Source organism: Hippocampus comes, unplaced genomic scaffold (assembly GCF_001891065.2).
Source record: "Hippocampus comes isolate QL1 unplaced genomic scaffold, H_comes_QL1_v1.1 scaffold36, whole genome shotgun sequence".
Lineage (NCBI taxonomy): Eukaryota > Metazoa > Chordata > Actinopteri > Syngnathiformes > Syngnathidae > Hippocampus > Hippocampus comes.
In genome coordinates this window covers 3704495-3720328 of record NW_017805695.1, presented here as the reverse complement: position 1 = coordinate 3720328, position 15834 = coordinate 3704495, and the positions used below count along the sequence as shown (strand labels likewise).

The 15834-nt window shown below is 40.9% G+C and overlaps 1 protein-coding gene across 3 annotated transcripts in view; it reads right to left on the bottom strand.

Moving 5' to 3' along the window:
- Nucleotides 1–12234, bottom strand: part of inpp5a (inositol polyphosphate-5-phosphatase A) — a 182477-nt gene extending 170243 nt beyond the window's left edge. For all 3 annotated transcript variants that reach the window (XM_019882042.1, XM_019882043.1, XM_019882040.1), the window contains exon 1: nucleotides 11725–12234. In XM_019882042.1, the coding sequence (XP_019737601.1) occupies nucleotides 11725–11802 (78 nt within the window). In that variant the 5' untranslated portion in view covers nucleotides 11803–12234. The remainder of the gene's footprint in view (nucleotides 1–11724) is intronic.
- Between the last annotated feature and the right edge of the window lie 3600 nt (nucleotides 12235–15834).

Here is a 15834-nt window from a genome sequence, read left to right as displayed (position 1 = left end):
TTTTTTTCCCCCCCCCCCCCCCACACACACACACACACACACAGTGACTTGGGACTTGCTTGAGGTTCGAGGGTTACAACTTCAGACTTACTTGTGACTTCTTCCCACCTGTGCTCATTTGATGCAGGTCTGTTTAATGTCGCTTCAAAATACAGTGAGAAAAGGTAAGCAGTCCGAGTGTGTTGCATGAATACAGTAATTTTTTCATAGAATACATTGCCTCCAACTGCTTCAGTGAACACATCGGCTCTAAATTGTGGCATTAGTCTTCAAATGAATATTCACAGAGCCAGCCAGGTTTCCATTATCTGGTTAGGCAGAACATAACTTATAGCCAACTTTAAGTAGCCAAAAACTTTGAGTAACGATCTGCACACATGAATCAGTATTTCTGTTGACTATGAAGCATTTTAGTTCTTTTTTTTTTCTTCTGTATTTATGTTATGCTTTTAGATTACTCTTGATTCTAAACTGCTCCTGATGATGTATGGGACATGGGTATGTAATGCGTTTTAGTTTGGTATTAATGGTTTTTATAGTTGCAATGTGAAAATGCAGGTACAGTACTGTATTTTGAAGTGGACTAAGTCAGGAAAATCCCCACCTAAGAATAAGGTACCAAATCCACAACCCTCTGCAGGCTGTCAGGTGCATGCCAAAGGAACATTTAGCATCATAACCCCTACCAGTAACACCATTTTCGACAATTTTAGGCCTGAATAAATTTGTAAAATGATTTAATAGATACTGTGGGCACATGGTCAAATGAGCTAAATCACAGAGAAAAGCACCCCAGTTTCCATTCTATTCAATAGATTAGATTTTGACTTGGAAAACCAATATAACCGAAGTTAAAAAACATAATTATTGAAGAAAAAAAAAACATGGAAACAGCAAGAACCTGGGCTGGACAGAGGAAGACTCTCCAGGACATAAACACTGATGCACACAACATTGTGGAACAACCACACACCAGAGGCTAATGGAATGCTAATTCTTGTTTAAGAGGCTCCCTCTTTATAAAGTCAGACCATCAGCAATGCTGTGCATTTAACTCCTCTGCAATATGTGGTAACATGAGATTGAGGCTTACCGCTGCTTTTTTTAATCAAGGTGTAAATGGGCTTGGCAGTATGAACGATCAGTAATTACTATACACGAAAGACCTGTTTTTACCTTCCTATGGGTAAAAGGAGGAGGTGCCTATTTGGGATGTGGTATTTATTTACTCCGAGTGGATGACGCACTTGGCATCAATGAGAGTGGAGGTCATTATTGAGAAATCATGAAATCAAAACGAGCGTCTACCTGTCCGTGATGTCGCATGTGTCAAAGTGAAGGTGATTAAAGTTTCCCAGCATGCCTTGCTGCACGTGGCTGAGGTTCACTTGCTGGCCGTTAATGGAGATGAGCTGCATGCATCCCTGGAAGGCCGGGGATGGACAGTCACCAGTGGGACATCCTGGAAGGAAATGACACCATGTAGTCTACTTCAGAGTTTTACTAGTGCTAAAGATATGTTCACCATGATGACACATGTACCACTAGGAGGTGGAAGAAGCAATCTCTGTGTCATTTCACACATTTGATTGGGAAAAGGGGTGAACTGACTTGAATGCTTTTCGCCTTCTTCTCTACCATGTTAGTTTGAATGTGTTACGTTTCAGATAAACATTAGATGTGATACAAGGTAAATTAGTTGGAAGGGAGGCTTTACATTTCCACAACAAACTAGATTAAAAAATAGATGTGGCGGAAATTGAAACACTGTAATTAACGTGATCATTGAGAAACTTGGTAACTCGTTTTTTCTGTCGCTGAGATTAATGGTGCAAATGCTCCTTTCCTGATAAAACAGATACTACGCTGTAGCGCTGACGTTAGCTAGAAGGCTGGCTGGTACGTTTTGATAAATAATTCTGCGTCAACCAAACATTTTATAGGTAGCTATGAGAAAATGTCGTCCGGAAACCCGATGTTGAAGGTTTTTAGTTTGGAATCTCTGTTACAGTCAGCATTTCCCTTGGATTTTGGTATATTCGTGTTTCTTTCAGGTCTTGATGTGTTATGCATTATTCTGGCAAAGCCTGGTTCAAACTCACCATTGCCAAACAATTTTTTCAGGTTTTGTTGCTATACTACTTGACATCCAGTGAGCTTACCATTGTTTGGGGTTTTTTTTTTTTTTTTTTGGTCATAAAACACACTAATCTGTCAGCCTTGAAAGATCAGTCAGAATCGTCCAAATGGCTAGCACTCAATAGTTCCCTTTTTTTAATGGCTGACACTGAAAGAGTTAAGTGTCTGGACACTGGAGAGAAAATCTCACGTATTTTCCACACTATAAAGCGCAGCTAAAAGCATACAATTTTTTCGAAAGCCAACAGTGTGCCTTATAATCCGATGCACCTTATATATGGATCAATATTCTGATTTCTTGGAAAGAGTATTTTAAATGTTCTGTAAAGTGTTTTGTTACAGCTGCTTTGGTTGTGAAAGCGCTGGACAAATAAAGCTGTATTATATTGTATTCCTTTAGCGTAGCTCCATCTAGTGGATGCATAACGCAACCTCAGCCACTATTGTAGCTTCTATTCTATGCGCTTTATAATGCAGTGTGCCCTATATATGAAAATAGTTTTAAAATAGGCCTTCTGTTGAAAATGAGTCAGATATTACTCATTTCTCAAACGATTTTTGTGAAACTTTACCTACTGTATGTGTCAATGCCAATGTGTCTGCTGTCAATACAGGAATTCATCCATGATATTTTGGTTTGTCATCCACAAACATGGAAAAAACAACAACAACAAACGGCAAACATCATACATTTACCGACAATTTTTACCGATGTTTAGAAGACCGAAATCGGGCAACTTAATCCACAGGCCTGTTCATCGGTTGGGTCCTAATTGTCACATTAATTCCTTTTAGAGAATACCGTTTTTGTCTTTTCTTCATCAAACAAGCATATTTTCTGGCCACACTCGCCGATTAAAATGTTTTGCAAAGTAGCATGATAGGCACAGTGAACGCCATTGGTTTTGCTGAGAAGTCGACTGGCCAGTTCGAAGGCGCCCCTGAGATGAACTCACACTAGTGAGAAGGAGCGTTGACAGGCAAATGGCAAAAGTGGCAAATGGCCAGTGTGCGCGCTTATGTGTAGGGAAGCCAAGTGTGAATTCAAAAGCCTCTCACCACATTGACACATGCAAAACATAGCAAACTATAAATAAATCCTCAATCTGACATTCTCAGTGTGATGCGAAAGAATGTCTCTCCATCGAAACACTTGAGCCTTCGATTCATACTTTTAGTGACAGAGATTGCCACTGACGATAAAAGCATCTTCCTGACAAACCTAATAATAGCTTTTTGTTCGTAGGACGTCTTAGGCGGAGCTATTGTATACTCCCAGCTGAAATCTGGAAATAGCCTTTGGAAGACATTGAGAGACGTGGAGAAAATGCTGGGTTTGCATTGTGTTGAGCGAGTCACAGTGGAAGCTTTATTGCTGCGAGGGGAAGACCAAGTGATAACCCTCTGCAAAGAGCAGCGTTGATAAGGCAGGGAAAGGAACCACACACACACACACACACACACACACACACACACACACACACACACACACGCTGAAGAGCTGGCAAAATCTGTTCAAAGGTGGGGATGGGTCCTCCTAGCCTCCATATATTTCAATTTGTAATGATGTGCTACATGCTTGACTTGATTGTTCATAGTTTGTCTGGTGTTACTGGATCAAGACAGGGTGAGAAGTATTCACACCAATTCGACTGCACATGACAACTGCCATTTGTTCACTTTTTTTTTCCTGCGCCAAATGAAAGACAAAAATGCCAACTTTGATAATAGGAATCATAAAGGACTGTCAATCGACAGAGAGGGAGTGGATGACAGAAATCAAATGGAGTGATTCAGTTGGTTGCAGTCAAATAACGAACACCATTATGACTCATTTGATTCAAGACGTGATCGAAGTGATTTTGCGCCCCGATCTGATCGACAGTGAAAAAGTTTTTGATCAATATCCTTGAAAATGTTTGTTTGTGGTCAACAATATATGCCAGTGAGTATTGCAATATTATCTGTCTACATGTGTTGCACCCCTGTCTGTGTTCAAATATCTGTTGCTTCTAAAACAGCAACCATCGATTCTAACCGCTAGCAAGCAATGACGTTTTGCATTTTTTATTTTATTTTTTTAAGAATCAAGCCAAGTGGACTTTCCAAGGGCAAAAGTGTGATTGATTCAAATACACAAGATGTAATCCTCTGTGTTTTATGTATAGCTTGACAGTAAACATCAACTGGGAGCGGCATTAAAGCATGACACCTCTTTCTTCATTACATTGCTCACTATTTGCCAAACTGCTGCTTATTGTGAGTAAGTCAGTCCTGTCTCAAGTCACTTTATATCACAAAAAAATGGCATTTGAACAGTGGTGTGTAGACTTTTTCTATATCCTGTGTATTCAACAAATGTGTTTTGTGTAACCAGAAAAACAGGCTCATCACAGATGGACCATGCTGTCACTACTGTATGTTGTTCGGGTCAAACCCAAGTTGGCAGAGCCGCAAACTTGTAACTGTATATTGTGACATAAATCAATAACAAGCATGCATTCAATTTAGAGGTGCAACAATTAATTGAGTAATCAACAAATATTTCATGATCAAAATTAATCGATGACTATTTTGATAATCGATTAATCATTTAGAGATAAAATTATCCAAATCCTCGGAATTTCAGCCTTTGAACAGTTAATGACCTCATGTTTTTGTAATCCTCCATGAAAGCGGACTGATTACTGTTAATCAAATCTAAGTAAGACATTTTCAAACATACTTATGAAAAACAATTATCAATGATTTTGTCCTAGTTTAGGGATGGAAATTAAAACATTTTATTTACACAATTCATCATCCATCCATCCATTTTTCTAATCCACTTATCCTCACAAGAGTTGCGAGCGTGCTGGAGCCTATCCCAGCTGTCTTTGGGAAGTCGGCGGGGTATGGTTGCCAGCCAATCGCAGGGCACACATAGACAAAACAACCATTTGCGCTCACTCTCACACCTAGGGACAAATAAGTGTGTTCCATTAACCTGCCATGCATGTTTCTGGAATGTGGGAGGAAACCGGAGCCCCCAGAGAAAACCCACGCAGGCACGGGGAGAACATGCAAACTTCACACAGGAAGGCCGGGTCGGGGATCGAACTCTGCACCTCTACAGCGTGAGGCGGACCGACTAGGCAATCGATCACCGTGCTGCCTTCCAAATCATCAATTAATCTAAATTTATAATTGACAGATTAGACTCATCAGTTGCAGCACTAATTCAAACTGATATTACCATATATAGTCTATTTAAACATTTTAGTCAGACATGAAAAATGACTGTGTCATGTAATGGAGTGAAGTCGAACAACTCAGTTCACACACAGATGACCCAGCAGTGGGGTCAGTATCTTATTGACGGGCACTTTGACAAGGCTACGAGAAATCTGGGGGTGGGGTTTACAACCTTGGGACTTAACCAGTCGTGATTGCGATAGGCTGGAAAGCATTCCCCCACTATTTTTCCAAATATCACACAAAAAGTAAAGCCCACGGGCCTGTCAAGTCTCTGACCGATGCATATGAGGTCTTTTTGCAATCAAATTAAAACATAAAAATAATCACGGTGACTTTTATTTAAAAAGTAATGCTATTTTGAAAGCACTTCCCTGCAAACTGCCACATAAATTAATGTGTACGTTATCATGCGTGTATGTTCGGTAGGTACAAGCAGTGCATGTTGCCCCTTGGGAAAATGGATTGCCACAGCCCTGATATTAAATGATCTGGAGAGGGAGAAGCAGCAAAATCTAGTAATACTTGAAATGTTTTTTTGGTTTTGTTATGTTTTTTTTTTTGGGGGGGGGGGGGGGGAAGCTAAATTACGGGGTGGAATGGATCATGCTCCTGGAGTGTAATGTGTTGCAGGCTAATGACATTCAGGTTGTCTGATATAATTTGATGATTATTTGTCGTAATGAGATGGCACAGTGGACAACACGGTTCGGTTTAGTTTGCTTTTGAAAGGCCTTCTTAATAATTGATTCCTTATTGCTCAGAAGCAATTTGCTCTTGGGCTTTGACCAAGTCCATCGAGTTGAAAGGAAGCGAAACATATTTTTTCTGCTCTGCATAACCCTGCAGCGTTTCAAATGTGTTTCGTGGGAGCTAGCAGAGCAACATAACCTAGATATGACATTAACATACAAAATATTGCACACCAGACCAAAACATAAATGTACGTTGTCACAATTCCAATGTGTTGTGAAATTTGTTAGCTTTATTAAAGCCATTAAAGCCAGTATGCGTGTCCTGTGTTGATGAAAATATGATATCAGTAGCCGTATGGCGAGTTGTGCTCAACCCCGGTCCTCCAGCATGACTTTGATGTCTCTCTCATCCAACATACCTGATTCAAATGATCGGCTCACCTGTAACCTCTGAGAAGTCTGATAATGATCCTGATCATGGACATCACTGACCTAAGGCTTCGGAATCAACAGGGTTAATACGGTGTGTGAACGCTATGAACGATACGACATTAAAATATACAGTACAGAAGTTAATGGAAGATTATTTTAGGAACATTTCAATCAACCCTTATTGCTTTGTCAAGTTCTCAGTGTATTTTGGAGCTTGAACTCTCGCAAAAGCCTATTATGCTTGGCTGGAAGTCGGTACACCACGGAGAGCACCAAAATAGCATCATCTCACCTTTGTTTCAAAAACTTGGAACAGCCGCAGAAAAAAAAAATTCTAGCAGGCAGATATGGTCACAGTCTGAGGTGTTGCACTTTTCAGTCTCAAGGTTCCCTCACGATTCAATCACTGTTGTATTCCCAGATATGCTCGCTTTCCTGAACTCAATCTTTGAATGTCAAAGCACTTCAACCAGATTATAGGAGGCTCAGTTAAAGGCCGGCTTCTTTAATTTTACATGCGGTTTGATTGGTATTAATTAGTTAGCTTGAAAAATGCCTAGGAGATGAAAAAGACACCTCTATACTGATATCTTTCACTTTTATGGCAACGTTTTCTACACGCGGATACACCCACGATGGGTCCAACGAGATGTTACTGCTGGACAATCGATGCAGACTGAACAACAAGGAGGAGAGAAAGAAAACAATGCCATAATGCAGAGAAAAAATTTGTGAGGGGTTGAACAGAAAACGCAAACAAGATGCACACTGGCACATATTCCAAATTTTTTTGGTTTTTGTTTTTACAAAAAATGTTCCAACGCAAGTTTTGTCAAATCCCCATGTGCACAACTTAATAAGAACTTAATAAGAACGGGCAGACACGTGCAGTGAGCATTTCCGGGACAAGGAGTGATTTGGACAGGATGCCACGCAGGTGATATTAAAAACAAACGCCGTGCTGAGTATTTTTAAGGAGCATGAAGTGTGAGATGAGTTTAACTGCCTGAAGGAGGAACCCTGTCTCAACCTTTTGTGATTTCCGGCAGAAGCAGGCAGTGGCATTGTGGTCTTTATGTCCATTACGCGAGCGGAGTCCACATGCTGTCTACCGGACTTCCTGGTCAACTTGTGCTCTAAAAGTGTTTTTGTGCCATCAACCAGACCACCCAGCGCTGCATCTTTCACATTGAAAGTGGAAAATCTGGCTGGAAATGATATGGCTTCATTCTTTCAGGATTAATGCTTTGGATGCATTCCATTTGGCGAAGCTGTCTATCATAGCGCAGTCCACACACTTACAACAGTTATCTTGAGACATGTTCAATGAACATGACAGCCAGCTATACATTATTGTAAAATGATGTTTAAAGTTATTAAATGTGCATGAAAAATAATGACATTATCAAATTAATTATGGACAAAACAATGTACAAATGTGAAGTATCCCTTTAAAGGTAAAAATGACAGCTTTAATCAGCTTTCACTTGTCATTTATAATCATATGGGCAATTTCATGGAAGGCAAACGCGGGTTAGCCCTTTTAAAGTGAGTGGCAGCACGCAGCCAAAGATCATTTTACAACATTATAGAACAATTATGTGCTTGCAAGTACTGCAATGCTTTTCTATAAGTCACAAGAAATTGATGTTCTCTCTCTTGATACCACATCAAAGCATTCCACTATCCCACCCAAGAATGTTTTATTTGATTCTGTAACCTACTAATGTGCAAAGAATTATCCATCATTATCCTTATTATTGTTATTACAAAAATATTAATGTTAATTATTTTTTTTCTTCCCAATTACATTTACCATAAAACATTCTACCCGCCATCAGCATGCAAGATGAAAAGCACAAAATAACCTTAGAGGAAATAATAAAGAAGAATTACTTTGGTCAAGCTCTTTTAAGACAGAGATTCTGCAAAACTTCTGCATCGCCATCAAGCAACCGTGATGCCGGCATTTATTCACCGCTCAGCAAGGCAGTATAGTGCCGCGCTGTGTGCGCTCTACCGGTCTGTGGGTCATTTGGTACCAAGATTCAAGATTAAATAACTTACATTACTTCCGTTTTATTCATTTCGGAATCTGAAAGATGTTTTATTTTGAAAAATTACCGGATTCTCTGTTACAGCCGTCTACAGTATGTCACTCTTGACGCAGGTCAAGGCGCCCTTCTCGGTCACGTGATATGTTACCGTGAAAATGAAACCCAGGAGCTAGCAAAATTAGGAGACAGAAGAGGAGCCTCCGACTTTCAAGAAAAACAAGGCTACATTTAATAGACAGTATCAGGAGTCCTACTTAAAATACGGATTCATCTCAACGGGAGATTCCGACGCGCCAAGCTACTCTGCATAATATGCGGCGATGGTGAGTGGTATTTTTCATGCACTTTTTATTTACAGTGTATCTTATTTTGAAGGCACGTTGAAACGTTATCATAGCGACCACAGAGTGTTGCGGCCAGATAGGACGTTCCTCGTGTCATGATGCCTGTTTATTATTACATTTAGAAAACACCACAAGTTTCATGCAGGTCATATCATATTATTTTGGTGTATTTATCTGGCCGTTGTATTCATCAGGCTGGTCCCTGAATATATTGTCTGACATTAAACTGGTCCGTGGGGCAAAAAAGGTTGGGGACCGCTGCTGTAAACCACATATGTAATGACTGCAGATGTACAGTATGACGTCTGTGCCAGCATCTGTTGAGACAGAGGCAATAACTGTCAGACAGCAACAAGTGTTTTCAGCAAAACAGGGTTGGAGAAGTAACTGGGAGTGTGAAACGTTACTCTCTACCCCGGCATTGCAGTAGTCTTAGACAGGTGGCATGGCGCATCTGTTACAGTTCTGATACTACCTCTGAAGGCAGAAATGCCCAGGTCGACTTGGTCAGCCCCTTTATGCTCCCGCGCCCTTTATACAGACAAGAGAAAAAGCAGGAAAAGCGCATCTAGACAAATGACAGCACTGAGTGACAGACAGGGATCGCAATTTAGTATTTTTGATATTGGAAAAGTCTCCCTAAGAAGAGTTCTGACAGGTAATTTTATTCCCACTATGCAAATAAACTTCACAGAAAATGTCAAGATATAAATAAACACAGGAAGTAAATGAAGTTAATTTCAGGAAACACTAACTTAGACTTGGCTTTCTGGTGCTTTAAAACATTAAACCCTATAATTCAGTTCAGGAAAACTACTAAAAACTAACTATGAAATGATCGAAGTAGGTTCAGTTGACCGAGGGGGTCTAAAGCAAGATACAAGTTTCAGTTCCTCTCCTTTGAACATGTTTTCAAAATGCTAGAAACAATCAGCTCATCAGCGAGCTCTGTAGAGGCCTGAAACGATCATGATCGATTGGATCAGGTGTGTTGGAGTAAGGAGGGATCGAAAACAGGCAGGATATGGATCTAAAAGGAAATGGAGTTCCCTCCCCCTGGTGTAGCATAAATCTGGAATTAGTTTGAATTGAGAATACTGTACTCTGAGTACATCTGGCAAAAAAAGTCATACACAAGTTAAGCAATCAGTCAACATAAAACATTTGTCCACAAATGAATGAATCTGTGTACATCAGCAAGTATAATTTCTGATCTACACACATAATAATGAAATACTACGAAGACATAACCAAATTCAGATGGTCTCTTAGCTACCACATTGTTTAGACATCAGGGTCTCACATGACACTTCTCATGAGCAGACCTAAATTTGGAATCCAAGTCCACAAAGACTTCATTCAACTGTTACTTCGGGGGTACTAACGCACGAGGAGCTATAAAAAGAACCAGGAGAGCGCACTCACTCACTCACTCACTCACTCAAAGAACACAAACAAACTCCCATGGACATTTTGGCTCCGTCTTTTCAAAGTCTGGGGGAGAAAAATCCATGAGACGTTCAAAGCTGGGTTGAGAGCCGGGATATTTATAGGCCACAGAGGGAGAACTCTTCCATTGTGTAACAAAAGGGAGACACACTCCTAACACCACTGAAAGTGACACTGAGGCTTTGGAGCATTTGAGAAACTCTCTTGTTTACCCTGATTTGATGCAACTGGGTTAGCCATTGATGTCAATGTCACAAAAGCATAGAAAAAAAAATTTCAATGTAATACAGTGGAATCCAAAAATCACGTTTATGAACAAATCAGGTGTATATGACCAAAATTTGCAGACAAAATTTGCTACGAACAGCCACAGCCGAAGTTCCGCTGTCCAAGTGTAAAAATAAGTCAACCACTGTTACTAAGGTTGAAAAGCGTAAAGATAAGAACAAACCATAAATAGTAAGCAGCGACTCATAGAGAGGCTTGAATGTTCCTGCTTTGCCCCTGCTAACTTCACATAAATTTCAGAGTAAAAGCCAAAGAAGAAGCAAAACCCATGAGCTGAGGTAAATCCCGTAACACTCTGTCCTGAGCTGTTGTGAGGACATGATGGCATCAGTGTGCAAGTTTTCTGCAACTTTCGAGAGACACCGTGGTTCACTTCTGAATTCTGACTATTAAGATTTCACTGCAGTGGAAAAGCTCAAGACAATCCACACTGCTGTTCGCTCCAGAAACCTCAGGTGACAAATGAAACGCTATTAGATCTTGTTTGGTTATTAACCGCAACATTCGCAAAAATCTATGACACTTATATAAGATTGTGTGTGTTGGGGGGGAATAATAATTATCACCCTTTGCTCAGGTTTTATTAGAGATGGCAACCAGACAACAACGTGGGCTTGTGTCGTGAATCTCCTGTCTCACTGAAATCTTGATCATGTACTCACTCACACACACACACACACACACACACACACACACACACACACACACACACACACACATTGAAATCTTGATCATTTATTCACATACACACACGCACACACGCGCACACACACATACAGTACACGCACACACGACACGAGAGAGAAAGTGGGCCACGGCAAACACACAACAGGAAACGTTGAACATAAAGAGCCACTGAGTGTGTTTATGAGAACTATGACAGCCTCGCGTGTTTCTGCGCGAGACTGTTGCAGTTTAGGCTACCGCGGGCGACTTGAAACGCGCGAGTCGTGACAAGCTGAAATGTTGGAAGAGTAACGCATACAAAAACGTGTCTGAAAACGTAAAAGCAACAAACAAGTACGTGCACAACGCAGGAAAGGGGGCGGGGGGGTTAAGGGGGAAGATGGGAACGGAGAAACTCACATCCTCGAACAGGGATCCGACGTTGGCTGTCACTAGCAGTATTCCTGTGCCTTGCGCCGTAGTCAGCTTTCCAGCCATGATTCTCTCCTGCAGGTGGGTAGAAGACTGGATGGCGAACTTCACGGGTAGGCAGTCAAAACAGCGAGCGGAGGCGGACGTCTAAGAAAGCTGCTTAAAACACGGGAAATTCGCGACTGACGCCGGGGCTGAGGTGGTGGCTTGGCTGGAGCATATTTTTCAGCAGTGACCGTGCATCTCCAAGGAGTTGCTTTGCAGTGCAAGGTCCGCTGGCGACGGTCGTTGGCGTGCTGCTTGTCGCGCTACTTTCACATCTCCATCGTAAAAGTTTCCGTTTTAATCCACGGCGAGCGTCTGCGGGGTCTGCTTCATTTCAGGGATCAACCTTTTCCTTGCTTGGAACAGTGTAAAAGTGTCCCTCGTGAAGCAGGACTCTAACCAGGACCATCGCATTCAGTGTGCACACGCGATAGGCTGGATTCCCGCACTGCTGTGACGTCACGGTGCCAATCGGAAACACGGGGCTCTCTTAAAGGGCCAATGCACTATAAACACAGATGTTAAACGTGAGGTAAACTGGCCTGAAACGCATATGGTTGACAGCAGGGGCGAGTCTAGGATGACAACTTTAGGGCTGTTGACACAACAGAGCACATCTGATAGTGGGGCATCCGGTCTACATATGGGTAGAGATGTGTCACAAAATTATTCACGCAAATAAATCCGCGACTTTCACATGTTTATCAGGTCAACAAATTCAGATCCACAAAAATATTGGTGAATTGCAAATGTGTTTTTTTAGATTCAAAAATATTTGCACAATTTCCACGTGCTTTTTTAAATGATATGTATGCATTTATCATGACTTATCATTTGTAAATGTTCAATTCTGCATGCCAAGTGTTGAATGTGCATTTGTTGATCAGGCACGCGCATTTATCTTAGAGACAAACCTGGCAAACCGTTTCAAGATATTCACACACACACAGGCAGGGAATGTGGTGGTCATCGGGAATTTTGGGAAAATGTTTGGATTTCCCGATTTAATTTCAAATTGCCTGTCTGTATCGTCACTGGTCAAAATGTGCCCCCCACCCCATCTGAGCGTGATGTCCGAACGAACCATGTGCCTCATTGTTGATTAACTCGCATAGCCTCACGCCAACCATTGAAAAATGGAAAACGAGCCTTCATCTCATCTTCTATAATGTGTTTATTTAACCCAAGTCGGGAAATAAAATATGACTGAAATTTGTTCCCTTTATCTTGTTTTGCCTTGACAAGGAAGACCTTCTTCTGCTGCAACCTCTTCATGTTTTACGTTGCTGCAGCAGCGAATAAAGAGAAGGTCTTCCATGTGAAGGCAAAACAAGCTTGAGAGAAACAAATTACGATTGTACTTATTGTTGCGAACATACTTCTGCTCCACTCTTCTGCCAATTTATCAGTAATAGAGGGAAAATAAGTGGAGTGAATATAATGTTGCAAGTCCACTATCCAGTGTGTTCCCCGAAATTTTCGACTTGCGCCTCTAAAATTTCAGTTAAGAGAGAGAGAGAGAGAGAGAGAGAGAGAGAGAGAGAGAGAGAGAGAGAGAGAGAGAGAGAGACAAACAGAGAGAGAGAGAGACAGACAGACAGACAGATAGACAGACAGACAGACAGACAAAGAGAGAGATAACGTGTCCAAGTGAGTGACTGTGCAGTTAATACCAGGCTCTCTTTTGCATTACTGAATTAGTTGTGGACCGAAGACGAATATTTTCACGTTTTTATGATCACCTGCCCAGGGAGCTTAATTCAACGTTCATTGTGATTATTTGGCCACAAACACGTTTAACAGCTTCAAACCATATGAAGTCTTCACAGAGCCTGAGAAATGTGAGGGACCCTCATCAGAATGTGACAGGCCAGGATGGGACGTAATGGCGGACGTAGGAAACGGCGAGCTGAACCTAAGAGGACCTTTGAGCCTTCAGGACCCAGCAGCCTCACTCACAGCCCGTCACTGATACCAGGATAGACTATGAGAAAACTTCACAAGACATGAAGACGGAGGGAAGAAAATAGCCCAAGGTCCCAAGGTGCACTCCGTTTCAGGCAAACGGAGACGGAGATGGACTCAGAGTTCCTGATGACACTCACTTTAACACAACATTACATGTATGTTTCAGTGATGTGGGACTTCATTAGATTTTATAAATCCAGGTCATTTCTTTCAATGTTCTTTTTTTCTTCTTTTTTTTCGATTTTACAATACAGTGTAGTGTTCTTTTTACATTGCGCAGCTAGTGTCAACTTTTCAAACAGGTTATTATATATTAAAATATATGTGATTCTTGGATAATGTATTAAAAAGAATACATATGGCATCATTCTGTGTTGTATTCTGCTCCCTTGTTGCAGCTGTTCCATTTACACAGCCCTTGATACAGCCCTGTTCCAATTTCCATGGCCAGCTAATCAGCCAAACACTCTTTTTCCGTCTGCGTGTGGAGCTACGTTTCACTAACACCAATTCATGATTTTCACAAGAGTCTCAATGGGGAATTTATGACTGCCGAAGGAGGGTTTAAAGTGCTTCTTAAAAATACCATCAGAGCTTGAAACTGATGTTGTTTCTGCAAATAATGAAATGGGCCTGACCTGACACGCATGTTCTAACATGTTGTGCATCAGACGTAAGACTATAATTGCTCTTTCCATTCTGGGAACAATCCTACCGTTTGCTAAAATATATACGTCACGCAGTCCTTGATTTTCTCAACAAGGCTTGAAATAATTGGGGTTTTTTGTTTGCAAACCAAATACTGTACTTTATTTTAAGGCGCACCATTCTAATTTTGAAGGGCTTTTTTCATGTTAATCCTAAGGACCTGAAGCAAGTGTTATATTGAATTTAAAAAAATATGACAACATAATGAATGAACAAATGTTTTTTTTCTGTAGAATTAACAGATTTTAATTCTTAAATTCACATTAGGTATAGCAGCAAACCATATTTTCTTGTCTGTAAGCAAAGCTAAAAAACATTGTTTTAAAAAGCTCAACAATAACATTTATTCTGCAGGTTTTGTTGAATTATAAATATTTTATACAATATTGAGATACTTTTAACTTTCAAGGTCATCCTGGCTGCCAAACACCTTAACAGAAGTTATGTTTTTCCAGTTTTGGTTCTGTTTAGCAAGTATTAATTGTCATGCTGTCTTGTTGATCAAAGTTGGATGTTTTCGGCTTCAGCGCAGTTCCAGCTAGAAATCAGTGAAAAGTAAAATCGATCACCCAAGCACTTAATTGCAGTATTAAAACATGCGAGCAGATTCACTTTTAGGTTGGCTTAGCATCGCGCGTGGCTTCTACGACTTTTCTTGTCATCCTTTCACAGATACTACTCCCCTCAGGCAGGCGCTACAGATCCATGCGCACCAAATCCAGCAGACACTTAAACAGCTTCTTCCTTCTAGCCATTAACTCCCGAAACAGTCACTGACGTAGTCGCTCTTCTTGTACAACAAATACTGCTACTGGTCACTCTAAAATGGTTCAATGATTTTCTGCACCAACTGTACAACTGTCATAGTATTGTATTCTACCACTGATCACTTTAGCTCTGCTTGATACTTTGCACATTGTCTCACAGTTGTCACTGGGTGGTACCACCGCACTACGGTTCACTTACATTACGAAATGTCCTTCCATACCTATTTGTCATGTCCTTGTTTATGATGATACTAATGCAGCGTGTTATACCAGAGACAAATTCCTTGTGTGGTCTACATACTTGGCCAATAAAGATGATTCTGATTCTGATTCTGATATGACATTTGTTTATTTGCTGCCACGCAGGCGATGATTACTGACTAGGAGTGACTCGGAAACATGTTTAGGTCCATTAGTAGCCAGACAAAGCAGCTTCTACGTAAGTAGCACGGAGCTTCCCTCAACCTTCGACTACCATCGGTAGGTGACGTGAGCACAGCAAAGCCTTACGGGACGGTCTTGGAGGTTCTTCTTCTATTTTCTTTTGATGGTTGTCTTGGCAGTAGATTAACAGTTTATGACACCACTCACTTCCATATTGTGTATATAT